Consider the following 20,509-nt stretch of genomic DNA (forward strand, 5'->3'; position numbering starts at 1 on the left):
AAAGGTGACATAAGCTTGGCTTATGTCTGCCCTTGCGTGCCATGTTACCCATGAAAGTTGCAAAACCCTGGAGATGCTGAGAAAGTGCCCTGTGGGGGTAGGGAGAGAAGACCAGTGGAGCTCCTGGGGACATACCTGAATAGTGACAATCCTAGGCAGGGGCTGGCGGGTGTTGGCGCCACCCTCGATGGCGATGCCCAGGGTGGCCGCACTTTTCTTCACACGGACCAGAGTGGACGTCGGCTCCAGGAGTCCAGGCTGTGGGTGGGTGGGAGGAAGGACACTACTGAGGTCTTCGCAGCTGGCAGGCCTGGTCAGGGTCTGGGCTGGGCCATGACACCTCCCTGGGTCAGCAGAGCTCAGGCTCCAGCCCTGTGTCAGGAGCCTCAGGTGTGGTACACGCTAAGCCAAGGACTGTGTTCTTGGCTCTTTAATCCTCACCAAATCCCCCTGAGACTCAGGAGGTTCAGGAGCTTGCCTAAGGCTGCCTGGCGGTGGCAGGAGGACTTGAATCCAGGCCTGACTCCAAAGACTGTCTCAGCCACCTGCCATGTCAAAACTGAGGGGAGCGTAAAGATTCCCCAGGCCAACCTGCAGCCTCAGCCCCCAGTGTCAGAGCAAAGGACAGTGCTCCTCCAGGACATCCAAATCCTTCCAGTGATGGGAGCTCATGCCTCGCCTTGCGGTCACTTGCCAAGCTGAACCCGGGTCCCGGGACCTCCCACTCTGTACTGGGCCTGTGTTCCTCTCCACCCTCTCCAACCTCCTCCTCCCAGCTCACCGGTTTGCTGGCCCCATCTGTGGGCCTCTCATTCCCAGGCAGCTCCTTGCTACTCCTACTCTTGGTGGACGCAGTCTGCCTGCCTCGGCCTGGGGCGCTGGCCTCTGCCTCACCAGCGTCCACACCACTGTCCTCGCTTAGAGTCTGCCCGCTGTCCGAGAGCTGGGAGAGCGTAGAGGCTGCTGGGAGGGGAGAAAAGGAACAGAGAAGCAGCTTATATAGCTGGGGGCAGGGAGGGCTGCCTGGAGGCAGTGACTGAGATGGAGGCTGGAAGGCTTGGGGAATTCCCCAGGCAAAGATGGGGGAAGGAATGAAGAGACTGTGGGTCTGGAGGGCAGGTCCACTCCCTGCCACCCTTTCCACCGACTCAAGACCTGGCCTGAAGGCTGTGACTCCCAGTTCCCAGCCACTGGCATAATGATTAAAACAGAGGTCAGGAGGTAAACCCAGCCCAAAGATGTGGGGGTTTTCTTTGTTTTAAAACTCACATAACGCTATCTTTTTTTTTTTTTTTTTTGAGACATAGTTTGGCTCTGTTGCCCGGGTTGGAGTGCAAGGGCGAAATCTCAGTTCACTGCAACTTCCACCTCCTGGGTTCAAGTGATTCTCCTGCCTCAGCCTCCCGAGTGGCTGGGATTACAGGCAGGCACCACCACGCCCAGCTTATTTTTGTATTTTTAGTAGAGACGGAGTTTCACTGTGTTGGCCAGGCTGCTCTTGAACTCCTAACCTCAGGTGATCTGCCCACCTCGGCCTTCCAAAGTGTTGGGATTACAGGTGTGAGCCACCATGCCTAGCCAATGCTATCAATTTTTAATGATGAACCAACACATTCAAATTAGAAGATTTCATATGATAAGTAATTTCTAGCTTCCCAAGAATAAAAGAGAAATTCTGCTACACCTGGCCTGAAGCCCTGCATGACCCCTGCCTGAGCCGAGTGGGGGGCGCATGCCCTCCTGCCCACCAGTCAACCCAAGCCGCTTCACTGTGTGTGTAACAGCCTGGCCCCTGAGTTTGACACCCTAAATTAAGAACACATACTCTGGAGCCTGGCGGGTCAGGTGTGAATTCCCACTGAGCAGCTGTGCAGCATGGGCAAGCAGCATAGCCTCTCTCAGCCTCCTATGCTCTCCTTCCAATACAGAAACGATGGTGCCTGACCACTGGGGTTACTGTAAAAACTGAGAGGTGCGATGTATAGAATGGAGCAGTCAAGGGAACAGACCTATGCTAGGCTGCCTGGCTCTGGGGTGCGCTCTTCACCTGGGTTGCAAACTCAGGGCCCAGGCTGTTATGCATAGAGTGAAGCGGCTTGGGTTGACTGGTGGGCAGGAGGGCATGTGCCCCTCACTCGGCTCAGGCAGGGGTCATGCAGGGCTTCAGGACGGGTGTGCCGGAATTTTTCTTTTTTTCTTAGTAAGCTAGAAATTCTCTCTCTCTCTCTCAGAATTTCTATTTTATTCTTAGTAAGCTAGAAATTCTCTCTCTCGGAATTTCTTTTTTTTTTCTTAGTAAGCTAGAAATTCTTCCTCCCTCTTTCTCTCCCCCTTCCCCTCGCCTCCCGCCCCTTTCTCAACAGAGGCTTACTCTTCTATCACCCAGCCTGGAGCACAGTGCTGCAATCTTGGCTCACTGCAAGCTCTGCCTCCTGGGTTCAAGCGACCCTCCCACCTCAGCCTCTGAGTAGCCGAAACTACAAGTGCCCACCACCGCACTTGGCTAATTTTTGTATATTTAGTAGAAATGGGGGTTTCACCCTGTTGCCTAGGCTGGTCTTGAATTCCCGACCTCAAATGACCTGCCGCCTCAGCCTCCCAAAGTGCTGGGATTACAGCTGTGAGCCACCACACCCAGCCAGAAATTGCTACTTTCTATGTCTCAGTTTGTTCGTCTGTAAAATGGAGATCATTGTAGTACCAGCCTCATAGGGCTATTTCGAGGATTAAATGAGTTAATACTGCAGGCAAGGCCCTTCGAACACTGTCTGGCATACAGAAAGTGCTTATTACTGGTATGGCTGTTAGTTCTTATTACCCATGTGTCCAGCTCAGTGCCAACTCTAGAGGCAGCAGTGATCCATCTGTGACAGCCCTGAGCCCTGTCACCACGTATGCCTGCTCTCCCTGAGAGGCCTCCCCTCACTAAGCTGTGAGCGCCAGGGCCCTGCATTTTGCATCCTGGTCTGTACAGGTGCTCGGGGAACATCCTATGGGTCCTATGTATCACTGTAGCCGCAAGATGGCAGCAGAATCCAACAAAATGCTCCAAAGTCAGGCGGGAGCTCCACAGCTTTCAGGGTGGGGAAAGCAGGCTCTACCCATCCCTCTACCCTCTCAGCTCATGTCCTCTAGCAAACTGGGGCACAGCATCGGCTGGCTTCCGCAAGATTCTTCCTGCACCCTGACCCTAGACCTGCCAGGGTCCAGAGACGGCCACTTCAGGTTCCACCTTTTCCCCAGCATCTCCTCCAGGCCAGGCCCTGGGGGACAGGAACAGAAGCCACCCCGCCCTCCATGAGTTTGGTCCTCCTGGCGAATGTAGGGTGGCCAGGGCAGGGGGAGCTGGAGGAGGCACCCCCACCCTCGAAGCAACCTGGCAGAGTTGTCACTGTTATCTCCATTTTATGATGGGGAAAGTGAGGTGTAGACAGCAGCTTGTCCACAGTCACGCAGCTAGTCAGCAGCAGAGCCAGGATTCAAACTGGGGTCTCCAACTCCCTTTGACACTCTGGCCCTAAGCCAGGAAACATCTGGGCTAGCAGGTCCCTTGACAGGCAGTAGTCCCACCCTTCATGTCACCAGAGAGGACCGGGACCCCCCCAAGGACCACAGAGCTCGGCCTTGCTGTACTCACTGCGCGTCTGGGGCAGGGCCCTCACTTCATTAACGTCTGGCTCGCTGTCCGGGCGGTGGACCTCCACCATGACAAAGTGCTGGTTTGTGCCTGTCTGGTCTGGGTGGCTGGAGGGTGACAGGGGTGAAAGGCAGCCCCCGGCCACTGTGGCCTCTGCAGAGGGGCTTTTCAGGTGTGGGGGTGACTGGACCCGAGGGAAGGGGCCGATGGGGTGTTGGTTGACCAGCGCCAGGTGAGCGTCCAGCGGCCTCTTGGAGCCAGGGTTGGCAGGGGAGACGGAGGCATAGATGGGGGAGGAGGGCGAGTCCTGTGCAGAGGAGGTTCCTGGGGTGGGCATGGTGGCTGCTGGCGGGCTGCGGTTCTGTGGAGCCGAGAAGACAGTGCCCGAGTGGGAAGACACGGAGGAAGGCGGCTGGAGGTCCTCTCTCCCCAGCTTCCTGGGCTGGCCCAGTGGGCGGTCGTTGCCTTGGGCCAGAGGTGGTGGGGGAGGCAGTGGCTTGAAGCTTGACAGCCCCTCGGAGGGGGATCTGACATCATCCTGCCAAAAGACCCAGCAGGTGGAGAAGGAGTCAGAACCCATCACGCCTGGAAGAGGGGAGGCTGAGCAGCCAAGTGGTGCCAGGCCTGGCTGGAATTCTGTCCCCACTCTAACTGCTCCTGGCCACGCAGCCCTGAATAATGCAACACCCGAGTGGAAAACTTCTCCCCCGTATCTCGGCAGCTGATGAGCGCTGGGATCTTGGCGGGTGTCTCTGGGGACGGCATCATTACCTCTGGGAACTGAAATTCTTGGCATCAGCCAGAGCTTGTCACAGGGAATAAAAGACTTCATTAGAGACAGGATGAAGAGGATGAAAATATATTTTTAAAAATGCATTTTCCTTCTAGTACTTTAGGGGATTAAGTACTAGAAGCATGAGGGGTGAAAGAACTGGAGAGAGAATGGATGGGAGGAGATGGCTCCACGGGCTGAGGTGCTGTGTGGCCCTGGGCAAGGCACAACACCTCTCTGAGCACACTTCTCGGCAGTGGGGAAAAGCACACCTACCCAGCAGAGGTGGTGTGGCGATGTCAGAAGCCATGTGGATACCATTAGCACAATGCCTGCATCACAGCAGGTACACGGTGAGAGGCAGCTGTGGACACTGTGACTACCATTCCCTTCTGCCTAGGTCTACAGCAGACACCTGCACAGCTCCAACAGCCTTCCAGGCACCATCCTAAAGGGTTTACTTAATTAATTTCCTCCTTGCCACAAACTTACGGGGTAGGTATGCTATGATCATCATCCCAACTTTACAGATGGGAAAACTGAGGCACAGAGAGGCTAAGAAACTTGCTCAGTCATACTGTGGCCAATCAGCTTGATGGCCCTGCCTGAAATCACCAGAGGCAAGTGATCTTGGCACCAGCTAGAGATGGCAGAACGGTGCACCTGTGCACAGACCTGTAGCTGGGTCTGAGAGCTCATGGCAGAGGCCTCTGTCTCCTTTGCAACCCTCTGTTCTTTCTCTGTGGCTGTCATGGAGAGGAGAGAGCCCCCAGGGCCTGAGCAGACCGGGAAGAGCAGAACCAAAGGGCCAGCCAGGGCCTTACCACAGATACATCTGGGAGGGCGTTGACATTGCCTTGGACAGCCTCGCCAGTTTCCTCCAGGTCGAGAGTGTTCTAGAAATGGACAAGAAAGCAAGGTGAGCAAACAGAAGCTGAGAAGGGAAAACTGGTTTGCTCTCCAGCACACCAAAATCTACAAGTCTTCGGACACCTTCATGTGGTGCGGGTGAGCCCGGACATACCTCACTTCCTCAACATTTACTCTGCCCATTAAAATGAAGGTCAATTTGCCTGCTGGTCACTTTGAAGTTTTCTTTGGGACTTTCTGATCACTTTCAGGCTTCCTCTGAACTACCAGAGTTGTTGGGCCATCTTCAGCCTGGCCTGGGAATTCCTGGCTTTGGCCATGAGTGCTGTGCTCCACAGCCATGCCTCCAAAACCCAAGGCCTCCCTCCACCGCTTGCTGACGAATCCCAGGAAGGTGTGAAAATGGTGAGAGGGAAGTGTATAGGGAGTCTCTCCCTTGTTAAAATTCTAATGGTTTTAATCTCAAGGTGCTTTTAGTTTAAATGGGCCTTGTTTTGCAAAAAATGTCTATTTCTTTCTTCCCTTCCCAATTCACAAGAAACCCAACGCCCCCTTAAGTGACACTGAGCTACCAAAAGGCCATTTGTGGGCTTTCTATGGGTGGCTGATTGGAGCTCCTCTCTGAGGTGGGCTAAGGGAGCCAGTTCTCTCTGCCCCAGAGTCCAGAATGGCAAAGAGTTTCCACCACCGTGATGATTAGCTTCGCGTGTCAACTCGACCAGGCTAAGGGATGTTGAGACAGCTGGTAAAACATTATCTTTGGGTGTCCATGAGGGTGCTTCCAGGAGAGATCAGCATCTGGATGGGTGGACTGGGCAAAGCTTACCCTCCCCAGTGTGGGTCGGCCTCATCCAATCCACTAAGGGCCTGAACAAAACAGAAAGGCAGAGGAAGGGCAAATTTGCGTGCTCTTCTAGAGCTGAGACATCCATCTCCTCCTCCCTCAGACACTGGAACTCCTGGTTCTTGGGCCTTTGGACTTGGACTAAGACAAAACCACCAGCTTTCCTGGGCCTCCAGCTTGCAGATGGCAGATCATGGGACTTTGCCACCTCCATCACTGCGTGGGCCAATCCACACAATGAATATAGTATATCTGATTGCTTCTCTGTCTCTGGAGAACCCTGATGGCCACATCAACACTTGGCTGAAGTCTCAAGTGCAGTGCTGAATACTGAGCAGTCTCTGAAGCTCCAGGCTGTAATGGACTGGGGACACAGAGGAGGTGAGACACCACCCCTGCCATTGGTAGCTCAGAGACAATGGGGTTGGTGGACAAGCAAACAAGCAACAGCGAGACTGCAGAGAGAACATCAAGTAGGCAAACACAGGCATATAATGCAACTGGGAGAGGGGTTATCAAGTAAGGCTTCCTGGAGGAGGGGGCACAACCTAAAGCTAAGTTTTGTGAGTAAGCAGAGAAAAGAAGGGAACGATAGGTGTTTCAGACAGAGGAAAGGGTGTAAAGCAGGAAGGAGACAGGATGTTTGAGCAGCTCCTAGCAGCTCCACGGAAGTCAAGCATGGAGCTCCTAGACCTGAGCCAGAGAGCAGTGGGTTGCCATGGAGATGTGGTCAAGTTTGCCTTCTACAAAGATCCCCTTTGCTCACATCCTCTCCAGCCAGGCTGGAGCACCGTGGAAGCACCAGGGCCTCCACACTGGCTGTTGTCTCTGCCACCAACTCTTCTGCTTGGCTATCCATCCACAAGGCGTGGTGTTGCTCACTTCCTTCAAGACCTACCCCACTTGTCACCTCCTCCACGAGGTCTACCCTCACCACCCCAGCTAAAACATAACTTCCCCCCACCCCACCCACCTTGCTTTATTTTTCTCCTCACTGATCGCTATCTCTCAGCAGCCAGAAAGTCATCCCAGAAACACACACCAGATCTCTCTGCAGCTCGGGACCCCCGAGGTCTCTTCATCTCAGTTGGAGGAAGTTCCAAACCCTACACTCACTCTGCCTGCGTGACTGGACCCTTTCCTGCTGCTGCTTCAACATCACGGGTTCAATCTTGCCCCAGGGCCTTTGCACTGCCACGTTCTCTCTCTCTCTGCACCACACTTGTGTTTCATTCCCTCACTCTGTTTAGTTCAGACCTCGGCCAGCCTCTCCCAGAAGAGCCCTGTTTAAAACAGCACTGTCCCACTGCCCTCCGGGCCTATACCCTGCTCCTGCTTTGGTTTTCTGTGTAATACTTATCACCATCTGCCTTTACACTCTTTGCATACTGTCTGTCTTTCCCAATAGGATGTGAACTCTGAGAAGGCAGGACTTGCAACTACTTGGTCCTCATGCTCTCCTCAGCATTCAGAACAGTGGCTGCTTGATAAACATTTGCTCAGCAAACTGATGAATCCATGAACGAATCAATCAATCACTCTAGCCATCCCTGGAGGTGGCCAGAGCAGGCAGGGATTGAGCGGGGTGGTGCTGCAGGTCCCTGCAGTGAACAGTAATGAATGCTTGAGTGAGTGTGAAGGCAGCAGGTGGGGACAGAAGGCACTCCTGATGCCATACCCCTAAGACAGAGAGAGGCCAGTCATACCACACAGATCCCCATCTCACCCAAAAGATGCTCGCACGGGCCTTCCGGGTCAGAGCCTTGGAAACCCAGAGCGCCTTGTCTGGTCCCATGGTGCCTCAGGGACAGTCACAAAGGGGCAACTGCCCCCATTTCTCTACAAAGTTGAGGCTTATGTGCAAACCGTGGTCCTGACCTGTTCACTGCACACTGCCTCATGGGAAGCTGCTGCTGACAGCCCCTGGGATGCAGGCACGGTAAGTGGTGGTTGGGGGATTCTTTGAAAATGGGGAGGGTGATTGGGATGCTCTCTCACCCACTGCTGAGTGACACTGGTTCTGGCTTTGCCACCTCTGAGATTATTTTGAGTTCACACCCAGTTCTGCCGCTTACAGCTGAGTGATGGTGGGTAAATCCTTCCTCTGTAAAATGAGGTAACAGCAATACCTGCCTTATGTAGCAGACATATTAACACTTACAAAGCACTCAGAACAGGGCCTGGCCCAGCATATGAGGAAGGTGACTGTTACGTGCATCGGAAGATTGGGAGGCCTTGCAATCTGCCCCAGCCAGAGAATGAACCGTAGGAGGTGCCCTGGCCCATGTGACAACCAGGATGGAAAGCAATGGCGGCCCTCTCCCACCACCTCCCTCCTCCTAGACCATAATGAGTCTGATGCTCCCTGGAAGTAGTCCAGCCAGGCGCATTAAGGTGAACAGTGAGGCAGTGATTGACACGCAACCACATCCCCAGGCTCAACATTCACGGCCCGGCTTCAGCAGGTGGCACAGAGAGGGGTCAGAGCCTCAGAGGTATCTACAGCAAAGACAAGGGGAGCCACTGCCCCCTGCCCCAGGAATTCAACCTGCAGCTGATCCTGGGAGAAGCCAGGGTTGGGCTCAGATGACAGTACATGGTGGGACCAATGCCGTGGGAATCTGTTTGCGCCTTCAGCCACGCAGGAAGCCATGATGACTTTCCAGGGAAGCTGGGGGGGAGGCGGGCGTGGCTTTCTCCTGGAAAGGGTATTAGAGAACTACAAATTAGGAAGGACCTACTGTGTGCCAGGCCCTGTGCTGGGTGTTTTACTTATATTATCTCATTTGATCCTCCCAATGACCCTGTGAGGCAGGCACTAGGATTGTCCCTTGTTATATTTATTATTACACCTAAAGTTCAGAGGGAAGTGACTTGTCCAGGGTCATCTGACCATTCTATAGACGATCAGGTTTCTAGCCCAGGTCTAAGACTTGTCCAGGGTCATCTGACCATTCTATAGACGATCAGGTTTCTAGCCCAGGTCTAGGTCACCCCAAAGCCCATGCCGCTCAATCTCAGCCCCAGAAATGGGCAGGGCCCTCATGTCCTAGCAACCAGAGGCCCCCACAAACGACCCTCTCAGAAATGAGACATGGCAACCATAGCTGGCCTTGGCCTCAGCCTCGTTCCCTGCTGCTAACTGCATCCTGGGGACATGGCAGGTGGAGGTGGAAAGGTGGGAGGGTGAGGGGTAGAAGAGGGATGACTATCCAGCCCTGTAGGGGAGACCCGAAGTGGAGCAAACGGCAGACGGGTCGGAGCTCAGCCCTGCCAGACTCCATCTGCTGAATCCAGACACTCAGGAGTCCCAAGTCCCCGAGCCATGTTCCTTATGCATCTGAAATAGCTGCAGACAGCCGGCTAAGGACCTGGGGGATGCGTCAGCAGAAACGCCTACAGAACGGGCTTCCAGAGGAGGCTCAAGGTCAGAGCTCATGCCAGAGCTGGGCCTGTGTGCTTTCGCCACCACCCACACATAGTCACAGCCACCTGGGCCCCTCCCCCTCTACCCACTGAGGCCAGAGCCTCACTGAGGGCTTCGGCCTGGCGGCTCCATTTATCCTGCCAGATGGGACCCTTCACCCACTCTACAGCTGAGGTGACTGAAGATCAGAGAGAGAAGGTCACCTGTGCAAGGTCACACAGCAAGGACAGGGCAGAAAGCTGAACCCTATTCAAGGCCTGACTCCACATCCCTGACAGAAACCTGCTTCCCAGGAGAGCCAAGATGACCTGCTGTCGCTGTTCTTCCACCTCTTTCCTCAAACCTGTGACAGTTCAGCAAATTCCTTTTTTCAGAGAAATGAACCCCTTATTTCCTGAGCTGATCCAATCGGGGCCCTGATATCACAGAGGTACGGTCTGGGAGAAATGTCAGGTGATGAAACGACATGAAGAGGGCAACCCCCATGCTGAGCTTTGCAGGGTGGACTTAGGGGCAGATAAGGCTCCCTTGTATGATGTCAAAGCCTGAGGCCAACTGGGCACCTGGGGCCACCTCAGCAAAATGCGGCTCCTCCCTCCCAGCCCTTCTTCCTCCCCTCAGCCCAATTCCCCGTTTCGAGGTCTCCTCCCCCTCATTACAATGGGAGGGCTCTTACGTAAAGGTGCTATTTTCAGCTCTTTGTTGGTTGTGCTTCTGTACCTTGATGTCAAGCCAGCAGGCTTCCCCAACCCCCACCTCAAAATGCACCAGAAGCCAGAGACTAGGTGGCTCTTTCTTCATTCTGTATGGGGGAAACTGAGGCACTGAGTCACAAAGGCCTCTGGAAGGTTGCCAGTGGGGGCTTAGATGTTGCCTGAAGGGGCTGCTGACAGGAAGGGAGATAAAGACAGAGGGAGGGAGAGATCAGAGGGAGAATAAAAGAGAGAAAACAGAAGACTCAGCAGAAAAGGCAGAGGCAGACAGTAACGGAGAGAAAATGAGGGAGCAATGAAAAGAGCAAAGCAAGGCTGGGGGTACAGCTGGGCAGAGGAGCTTGTGACCCTGGAAAAGGTGGGGGTAGGGAGATGGAGGGACAGGGATGTGAGCTGGGGAGAGCCAGAAAGTCCTGGCATTCCTGGGGGGCAGCAGGGTCCCCGGAGTGAATCAGCAGGGACCAGGGAGCCAGAGATTTGTGGGACAAGACCCTGGAAGTGTCAACCATGCTGGCGGTGACAGGGGATCATTAGACCCCCCCTCCCAAACACAGGGTAGGAGTGGAAGTCTGGGGGCCAAAGGGAAAGGTCAGAGGTGTGGAATGGGGGAGAAACGATCCTGACAGCAGCTAACTGGGCCCCACAATGGCTGGCATGGCTGAGATCACGAGAGCGCCCCGACACTGGGCCGTGCTTCGCTACCAGCTTGTCTATTCCGGCTATCACACTTGACCACCCAGTCGCAACAGTAGGAGCTGTCTGGGAAGCTTCTGCATGACGCCCTCCTGAGATGGGGCAGGAGTCACTGCCGCCTCGCAACGAGGCCTGTGTGCTGCTCAACAGACCATGCTTCCTGCGAAGCTGAAACCCGCTCCGCCCCTCCCTCCCTGCGGTCTTAGGAAAAGGACGGCAGTGGAAAAGAGAGAGTGACCCAGAATCTCTAGAAGGTTAAGGCAAGAAGAGCCTTGAGGATAAGGCTGGAAACCAGGGCTCCTGGGAGGGGATGCAGGCACCTGAGAACTTGGCTGGGAGACTGTTACAGCTTCATTTTCATTAACCTCTGACTGAAAGGCCGCATTTCCTTTCATTGCAAGCACAGGCAACAAAGCCGCAGTGGAACTGGTTGTGGTCACCCACAGAAAGCGCCGATCTTTCACGTCACATTCCAGCTGTTGCAGATGTCCCAAAAGCCCATTTATGCACCTCTTGGCTTCACATGACAGCAGTTACTGACCTGTTCAACCTTGTTATTTCGGTCCTAAAGTATCACGTTTTGTGATGGGTTTTCCTTCCTGATACGATCTATCATCCTATGTACTGTATTTTATTTTAGACATTTAAAGCTTTATTCTAAGAAGGGGTCCCAGGACTTCCCTAGCCTGCTAGAGGGGTCGGTGGCACAGAAATGAGGACGACCCCCAGTCCTAAGTCAGGGCTTTCTCCACGTCCCCCTTTGATAGCTGGGAAAGTCCTCACTCAGAGGGCAGCAGGGGCCGGTCCACATTCAAACAGGCTCTGACCTCTGTGGACTTGGCTCTGCTTGATAGAAACAGCCTCCAGCAGGGCTGGGCGCGGTGTCTCAAGCCTGTAATCCCAGCACTTTGGGAGGCCGAGGCGGGTGGATCATGAGGTCAGGAGATCAAGACCATCCTGGTCAACATGGTGAAACCCCGTCTCTAATAAAAATACAAAAAATTAGCTGGGCATGGTGGCGCGTGCCTGTAATCCCAGCTACTCAGGAGGCTGAGGCAGGAGAATTGCCTGAACCCAGGAGGCGGAGGTTGCGGTGAACCGAGATCGCGCCATTGCACCTCAGCCTGGGTAACAAGAGTGAAACTCTGTCTCAAAAAAAAAAGAAAAGAAACAGCTTCCAGCAACCCCACTTCATCACAGGGGAAGGCAGGTATTCCCTAAACCGTCATAGAGACGGCAAAGCACTGGCTGGGAGGAATGGTCCCATTCAGGCTTCAGGTAAAGCTACCTGGAGGAGGTCAGGCGGAGTGGCACTAAGTCCTCTGGGAAAGCTGAAGATTCTGGAAGGTGCAGGGGGCATATGCTGAGGCCTCACTGAGATGGAGGGGGCTCTTCTACTCAAGGAGAAGATACCCACTATTCTCAGTACTCAGCAGCTTCCTGGGTGGGAGATAGGAGGTCATCTGGACAGGAACAACAGCCCCTCCTGGTCACCCGCATCCACCCTGCACCTCTGGGCTCTCTCCACAGAGGAGGCAGCTTAAAAAAATGTAAACAGAGGGCTGGATGTGGTGACTCAAGCCTGTAATCTTAGCATTTTGAGAGGCCAAGGCAGGAGGACCCCTTGAGGCCAGAAGTTTGAGACCAGCTTGGGCAAAAAATATAAAAATCAATTGTGCATGGAAGCCTGTCCACCTGTAGCCCCAGCTACGGAGGAGAACTATTTAAGCCCAGGAGTCCAAGGCTGCAGTGAGCCACCCCAACAGAAACCCTATCTCTTAAAAAAAAAAGTACAAACAGAATCACATCATGTTGTTACTAGAGATTCTTCACGGTGCCCCATGGTTTTAGGGTTAAACACAGATGCCTCCTGCTCCTGACCCTCGCCCTCTGACACTCACTCCTGACACTCCGACCCCACTAATCTCCTTCCATTCTTCTGAGTGGCCATGTGTCTCCCTGCTCAGGGCCCTCGAACATGCCCACCCAGCTCCTCAGCTGTCTCACCTCATCCATTGCCTGGCTGAAGCCAATGACTTCAGATCTTAGCTTGAATCTCTCTTCCCCAGTACCCTGGACTGGGCAGGGCTCACATATGTTCTCACACCATCCTTCAGCCTGCTTCATCAGAGCATGAGTTATGGAAATGATCTGAGTTGAGGTGGCCTCCTCCACTGGACTTGCTCAGCTTCAAGATGGCAGGCTCTGCACTTGGCAGGCAGGAGGTGCTCAACAAAGGCTGCTGCATGAATGAAGGAGGGGCTGAACGCATGAGTGAAGGAATCAACAGAGTTCCTCTCTCGCCTCGCTCATGGATGGAGAAGGATTCTCTAAACCATCCAGGGTGGACCAAAATCAGGATGCAGGAGGAGAAATAAAGTCCTTTGACCATTTGCTACTTGTTTCTGCTGGCATGATAGTGAGGGTCCCTGCAGCTGGAGGGGCCTGAGACAGGCATGAGCTTCTCCCAGCCCACTGTGCTGCAGAGGAGGAGAGAGGTGCAGGGGCCACGGAAAGAGGCCAACGCAGCGAGGTGCAGACTGCCATGCCCACTGCCCCTTGGTCACCTTCTTTTCGAGGGACAAGAGGAGCGAAGAATGACAGTAAGGTCTTCAAGGGCAGGGATCCTGTCCCCAGAATCCTTGGGAGGTGCTAGGAGCCTCCTTTCAGGTATATGACAGAGCTGGAGCACAAAATCCCCCAAATCCAGGTGGAAAAAGCCTGAGGTCAAGTCCAGGGGGTATCCCAGCTGCTTCCTCCTGACCTCAATGGCATTTGCCTTGTGAGTACAAGGCTGGCCATGACCTCTCTGATCCCCCTTTCTCTACAATCCCCAGTAGTCCTGAGATGGATTGGCTCTGTGTCCCCACCCAAATCTCATGTTGAACTGTAATCCCCAGTGCTGGGGGAGGAACCTGGTGGGAGATGACTGGATCATGGGGGTGGATTTCCCTTTTACTGTTCTTGTGAAAGCGAGTGAGTTCTCATGAGATCTGATTAAGTGTTTAGCACCTCCCCCTTCTCTCTCTTCCACCTCCTCCCACCATGTAAGATGTGCCTGCTTGCCCTTCACCTTCCATCATAATTGCAAGTTTCCTGAGGCTTCCCGAGCCATGCTCCCTGTACAGCCGACAGAACTGTGAATCAATTAAGCCTCTTCATAAATTTCCCAGTGTCTAGTAGTTTCTTATAGCAGTGTGAGAATGGATTAATACAGGGCTCTTTTCCAACCTGTGGAGTAGAAATAAAATGGACTTCTCCATAGTCCACACCCGCGTATCCACTCCTGTTCTCACTGAATCTTCAGAACAACCCATAGGCAGCTGGTCTTATCAGTCCACTGTACAGATGCAGAAACGGAGGCCCAGAAGACACAGGTCATCTGCCCAAGGTAACAAAGCTACTACTCTGGAGAGCAGAACCTGGTTGTAGGATTCCAAAATCTGTGAAATTAAGCCCCTCTGCCAGAGCCATGCTGGCACTAGATGAGAAATTCAAGAAATATCAGGCAGACCTTTCTTCTTTCACTCTGCTCTCCTGGCCAACGTCTTTATGGTGGGAAATGATATTGTGTGAAGGCAGCAAAAAATGCTCAGGGCTGGCTCTCTATTAGACAAATGGAAAATAAACAGTTTGTGAATAGGGGAAAGCTGGATCTGATTTCCTTTGATTGACTGTGTCTGCTTTGAGAGAAATGGCTGCAGAGGGAGCCACATTTAACCCGGGATCAATAACCGCACAGCGTGATCCGAGGAATTCAGGCTAAATGAAACTGGCTCCATTTGGGGCCAGTGTCTGGGGCATCTCAGTCATCGATAGCCAGCCACGTGACGTCACCTTGCCCATCTGAACACTGTAACAAAGAATATTTTCCTATCAAGTGGGAGGCGAATGTTGAGAAGGCCAAATGGTAGAAGACCATCCTGCAGGTGGCCAGGGAGAGTGTGGATTCCTTTCCATTTCCACTCTACACTTCCTGGGCCTTCACTGTGCACCAGCTCTCCCTGTTTACTGGGGAAGGGAAACCCACGAAGAAGTTAAAGCAAGGTGACAGGTGATTCAGTGGAGATATGAGAAGTACATGAGCTCTGTGTGGGAAGGGATTTTGGCCATGAGAAAGAAATGTTCTGGGTTGTGGTCCACATTTTGGGGTTATGACTCAGCATGACTGCAGCAAAAGCTTACTAACAGGCGGCATTGCAGACTACATAGTGGCACTTGGTGGTAAAGAAAGATGATTATTTCCAGCTCTTTCTCTCTCTGGAGGACTGCTGTAGTCCTTGTTCAAATCCATACAGGAGGGGTGGCAATGCAGAGCTGCCATTCCTTGCTGTGCCTCCCCCAAATATTTTCCAGCACCTCCTGACACAGAGAGGTGTCCTCAGAATTGGAGGAGACACGTGGTTGTACAGATGTTGAGACTGAGGCCAAGGGTAAGTGAGGGGCTTTCTTGAGAGCACACTGCCTGGGAGAGACAGAGTGAAGTACAGGTGTGGGGGTCCAGACTCCTAGGTCCCTGCACGCTCTGCAGGAGGGCTTCCAGGTGGAGGAGGTTTCTGTCCTGTGGCCACACATGCAGGCAACATGGGTGCACATGACTAAGGGACTCCCACGGTCCCCACCGGTAGGAAAGAGGGTACCTCCATCAGGTCTATAAACCACAGCAGCCACTCCTGAGGAGGAAGGGCGAGCAAAAGGCAGGGTCTCCAATCTCAGGCCTGCTGTGTGTGGGGGGTGGGGAGAAGAGGGGTTCCCAGGAGACAACAGGGCAGGGGCTGACCTGGCAGCAGGAAGAGCTGATTCCTGCAGAACCCGTCATCACATCTTTAGCAACTCAGGCTGTATGACCTGCTCAGGCCCTTCTTGGCCCACAGACCTCTGGGTGTAGCTGGTTTCTGGGAATGAACCAGTTCATCTTGGTACAAACCACTCTTTTCTATTCTCAGTAGTCAGGGAGCTCCTGTTAAATCTAAGTCAGACCACATCAGTTCCCTGCTCTTACCTGCCAAGGGCTCCCATGTCACTCAAAGTCAAAATCCTCAGCACATCTGCCCCTGCACTCCCTCTGCTCCAGCCTCATTGGTTACCTGGACTTTGCTCAGACACTCCAGGCACGCTCTTACCACGGGGCCTTTGCACATGCTGCCGGTTCTGTTGGAAACGCTCTTCTACCAGAGGTGGGCATGGCTCTCTCCCTCACCGTCTGCAGGTCTTGACTCAAGGGTCATTCCCTAACCACCCCACCCCTCTCTGACTCCCCTTGCCTGCCTTATTTTTCTCCCTAACACTTGTCATCACTTAGCATACTGTGTATTTCAGTTACCTATATCCTGTGTATTGTCCATCATTCCTGCTCTCTGCTAAACTCTGTCTCGGAAAGGATTTCTTTGGTGTTCATCACTGTGTCCCCAGCACCTCAAACTGTACATAGCATACAGCAAGTGCTCAATATTTGTTAACAAAAAAGAAGGATGACAAGGAGGAAGGGAGGAGAGAGGCAGACAGATGACGAGATGATGCTTTACAAGGAGCTGGTGAGATCCTTCACAGAAGCATCACCATCAGAGGGCGGGGTTAACAGCAGAGCTGAGAGTCAAGCAATCCTGGGTTTGAATCCTGGCTCTGTCACTGACTAGCTGTGCAACCTTGAGCAAGTTGCTTCTCCTTTCTGAGCTTTGGTTTTCTTCTTTGCAAAATGGGGATCACAGCAGTACTCACAACTCCTAGCTCCTGGGATGGTCAAAGAAGATACTGATGGAAAGCACTACCACAGTGCCGTACACAGCACTCAACAAATCTCAGCTACTGTCATAATTAATAAAGGCCCAGATTGTGGGCTAGGGTCTGTGCTGAGCACTAGGGATAGGGACTAGATGGTAACCACACACGTGATCGCTGCCCTCAAGCAGTCAGTAGTCACCGTGGGTAACTGGGAGACATGTACGGGTTATTATAATGGGACATGAGGCAAGAGCTGTGGCCAAAGGAAGCCCCAGGGGGCAGGAGGAGCCATGGCCAGAAAGTCACTCCTCTTGGGAGGATCAGGGAAGCTTCTTGGAAGAGGTGGCTTCTGAGATGAGGGCTGAAGCACACATAGAAGACAGTCAGGTCATATGAAGTGGGGAGAAGAATATGCCAGACAGAAGCATATGGCACACGCAAAGGCCAAGAGGTCTCTCCCATCACGGCACAGGAATTATCATCCTCATTTTACAGGTCGTAAAACTGAGCTCAGAGAGGTGAAACCACTTCCTGAGGTCTCACAGCAAGAAAGTGGCAGAGCTGGGATTTGAATGGAGGGGACTCTCACCCCAGAGCCCAGGAAACCTGATGAACTGGTGACCCAGAAAGACAGCACCAAAAAGAACCCCTAGTCCCCACCAGGGCTGGGTGCAGATGTCAGGAGGTGGCAGCAAAGGCCACAGCCCTCTACCCCAGCACCTGGCTAAGGGACTCCCACAGTCCCCACCGGCAGGAAGGACAGTACCTCCATCAGGTCTATAAGCCACAGCAGCCGCTCCTGGGGAGGAAGGATGAGCAAAAGGCAAAAAGAAAAGATACATCAAATAAATATTAGGGAATGGGTAGGTGCAGCAACAACCCCTTCCCCAAACGTGCACACACACACACGCAAAATCAACATGTTCTCTAAACCCCTTTTCCATTTACCTTGAATGCTCTGGGCAGGAATACAGGAGACAGGGGAAGGAAAGACCCCACCGCTGTGACCAGTACCCCTTAATTCTGCCTGCTTCCTTCAAGGAAACAGGGGAGTCCCCACTGCTCTGAGAAAATGCCATTTGTCCCTGGTGAAGGGCCTTCAGGAGACAGTCATTCACTTTGGGTCCGGGCTGGGATCCCTACTTTCAGAGAGAAAAACAAGCTCAGAGAAGGGAAGTGAATTGTCTGAGGTCACATCTGCTAATGAAAGGCAGGGCTTCAGGGAGGGCCCTGTTTGGAAGCCTCGATTGGAGAAAGCCTGGATTTCAGGGAGGCCCGAGCCCTGTGATGCCAGAGAAGCTGAGTCTGTGAAAGGGAGCTCTGGGCTGTGCATGTGGAGGGTACCTGGGTGAGATGAAGGTCGGAGGGGCAGTGGCAGTCCCTCAGCCTAGCACTTTCCAGAGCCGCCACGAGTCCACAAGACCCTGGGTACAATCTCTAGGTAGTTTCCCCCAGCCAGGGGGGGCTGGGTCTGAAAGAACCGAGGCTTCACCTGCCCTTGGGGTGTGATTGGCATTTCTGGGATGCTGGTACTAGCAGGTCACTCACCCTGGGCCCACGGGCATCCTCTCATTTAATCTTCCAACAAGCTGGGTAAAGAAGGATCACTGCCCCTTTGCAAAAGAGGAAACCGAGGCACTGCGAGCTCAAGTGCCGTTTCTACGCTGCCTTTCCTGCTTGCACAATTTTCTGTTAGTATCACCTCCAGGAGCTCATCCAGGTCCAGGAAGTCCTAATCATAATATGCACATGTCACCTGGTGGCCCATGGACTTTCACAGCAACAAATTCTGAGTCCTTCCCACCTCAGAAACTTGGGGAGAAACTTCAGGACCACCCTTTTCATCTGTCCCTGAGAAACTCCCTGTATAAAACCATCCTATGGCCTTTCTGAGGTCTGCCTTCCACGGGGTGCCCCAATTTGCAGTGAGAGCCTCTCGGGCAGGGCAGGGTCAACTTCCACAGCTGGGATCTGGACTGGCTGGCCCCAGACTGTGCTTCTCGGGTAAGAGAGAGCCCCCTGGGGTGGGATAAGGTTGCTGTGGGCCAGTGCCGAGCTGGGGGCTCCTGCCTAGAGCCCTTGCCAGGCAAGACAGTCACTGGACTCCTGGCATGCCAGCCTGATATGCCCTCAGGGTTTCAGGCTGCTGTAGCCAGAGCCAGCAAGGACCCCAGGCCATTTTATCCTGGGGATAAAATTTATGAGGAAACTGAAGACCAGAGAGGCTGGGGCTCAAAGCTAGATATCCCGCCTCGCAGACCAGAACGCATCACGCCACTCACTGGATATTTCATATCTGATTCCAAAGGAACCATCAGAGAAGCACAGTCAGCAATTTCCCAGGTCTTAGAGCAGTGGCTCATGGCTGCTGAGGCCTTATGTGAACGTTATCCAGGCCAATCTCAGTGGAGTCCATCTTAGAAAGAATTGCTCATCAGGCCAAGGACCTGTAACCTTAAACCAGATTCTCGCCTAAAAGCCATATCAAAGTACGTGCTCAGAGCCTGGGGTGAGGGACAGCCTCCTCCCTGCCCCAGAAGTGATCTGCTTGTCCCAGAACATGAAACTGCCTCTGCTGCAGCCACGTCCAGCCCTGGAGGAATGCAGGGCAACTTGTGGGGACATCTCAGGAAGGGGATGAGCACTCTCGGAAATGATGGCAACTCAGGACTGCAGGGATGGGGTAAAAGAGTGTAAAGGAATCACCCCAGAACTAAGGAAAAGCCACACTAGGAATTAGAATTTGCTCAAGAGAGAGGTGCATGCTCCCGGGCCACTTCCTGGAGCTGCAAGCTCATCCTCACTCATTAGCCACCTGTGTCTGCAACCATGGCCATCAGTGCACCCTCTGAGCTCCTGTTCTCCCATTAAACAGGAACACTAACACTGTCCCTGCCTCCAGTCTGAGATTCCTCCAGAAAGAGCTCTCATTACAGCATCTAGGAGCAACCATGTGCTTAAGAAACATTACTCTCCCCCCTCCCTTTCCATAGAAGAGTGGTGATGAATGACCCAAAGGTGGGAAACGAGGGCATGGAGGAGAGTATGGGGCCAAGCCAGCTCCCCTGAGCTCTAGCCCCGACTCTTCCACTGCATGGACCTTAACGACCAGCCGTTACCCAAGACAGACAACAAGGCATGTCCTCCTGCCCCTTCCTTGCAAAGGCCTTCTGGGATTTATTTGAATCCAAGCATCCAGGGGGCAGAACCATAACCTGAGATGGCCAGATGCTTCGCTGGGGGACTGGTGAGTCTGCAAGAAAGTCAAACTGGGGCCGGGTGTGGTAACTCACACCTGTAATCCCAGCACTTCAGGAGGCCAAGGTGGGTGGATCACCTGATGTCAGGATTTCGAGGCCAGCCTGGCCAACGTGGCAAAACCCCATCTCTACCAAAGAATACAAAAATTAGCTGGTTGTGGTGGAGGGCACCTATAATCCCAGCTAATCAGGAGGGTGGGGCAGGGGAGTTGCTTGAACTAGGGAGGCGGAGGTTGCAGTGAGCAGAGATCTTGCCACCACACTCCAGCCTGGGTGACAGAGCATGACACTGTATCGAGGAAAAAAAAAGGGCAAGCTGGGCTTGGGCTCCAGAGACAAAAAGGTGGCCTCTTGGGGAAAGTAAAAATCACAGTCCAAGTCACCACGCCTACTACCATCTACTGAGTGCCCAGCGGGAGTGGGCACCATGCCAGAGGCGTTCCAAGGATTCTAATGATCTTTTCTGATTTGCCTGATGACCTATTTTTTTTTTAACCCTTCTCCCCCAGCTTCCCAGGAGGAAGGGCCACATCTTTCCTATTCACCTGTTGTCCCCTAGAGCCCATGCCTGG

The 20,509-nt window shown here is 53.3% G+C and overlaps 1 protein-coding gene across 13 annotated transcripts in view; it reads right to left on the bottom strand.

The window, feature by feature from the left end:
* The window catches only part of WHRN (whirlin), a 105,085-nt gene that overhangs the window by 1,003 nt on the left and 83,573 nt on the right, over window positions 1–20,509 (bottom strand). For 3 of the 13 annotated variants that reach the window (XM_078375065.1, XM_078375046.1, XM_078375040.1), the window contains 4 exons: window positions 5,234–5,305; window positions 3,638–4,442; window positions 782–963; window positions 136–258 (listed from right to left, as the gene is read on the bottom strand). In XM_078375065.1, the coding sequence (XP_078231191.1) occupies window positions 136–258; window positions 782–963; window positions 3,638–4,442; window positions 5,234–5,305 (1,182 nt within the window). Of the gene's footprint in view, window positions 1–135; window positions 259–781; window positions 964–3,637; window positions 4,443–5,233; window positions 5,306–17,443; window positions 17,477–20,509 lie in introns of all 13 variants that reach the window. The other 10 variants (XM_078375059.1, XM_035255562.3, XM_035255566.3 and 7 more) reach the window with 7 other exon arrangements.

Source organism: Callithrix jacchus, chromosome 1 (assembly GCF_049354715.1).
Source record: "Callithrix jacchus isolate 240 chromosome 1, calJac240_pri, whole genome shotgun sequence".
NCBI lineage: Eukaryota > Metazoa > Chordata > Mammalia > Primates > Cebidae > Callithrix > Callithrix jacchus.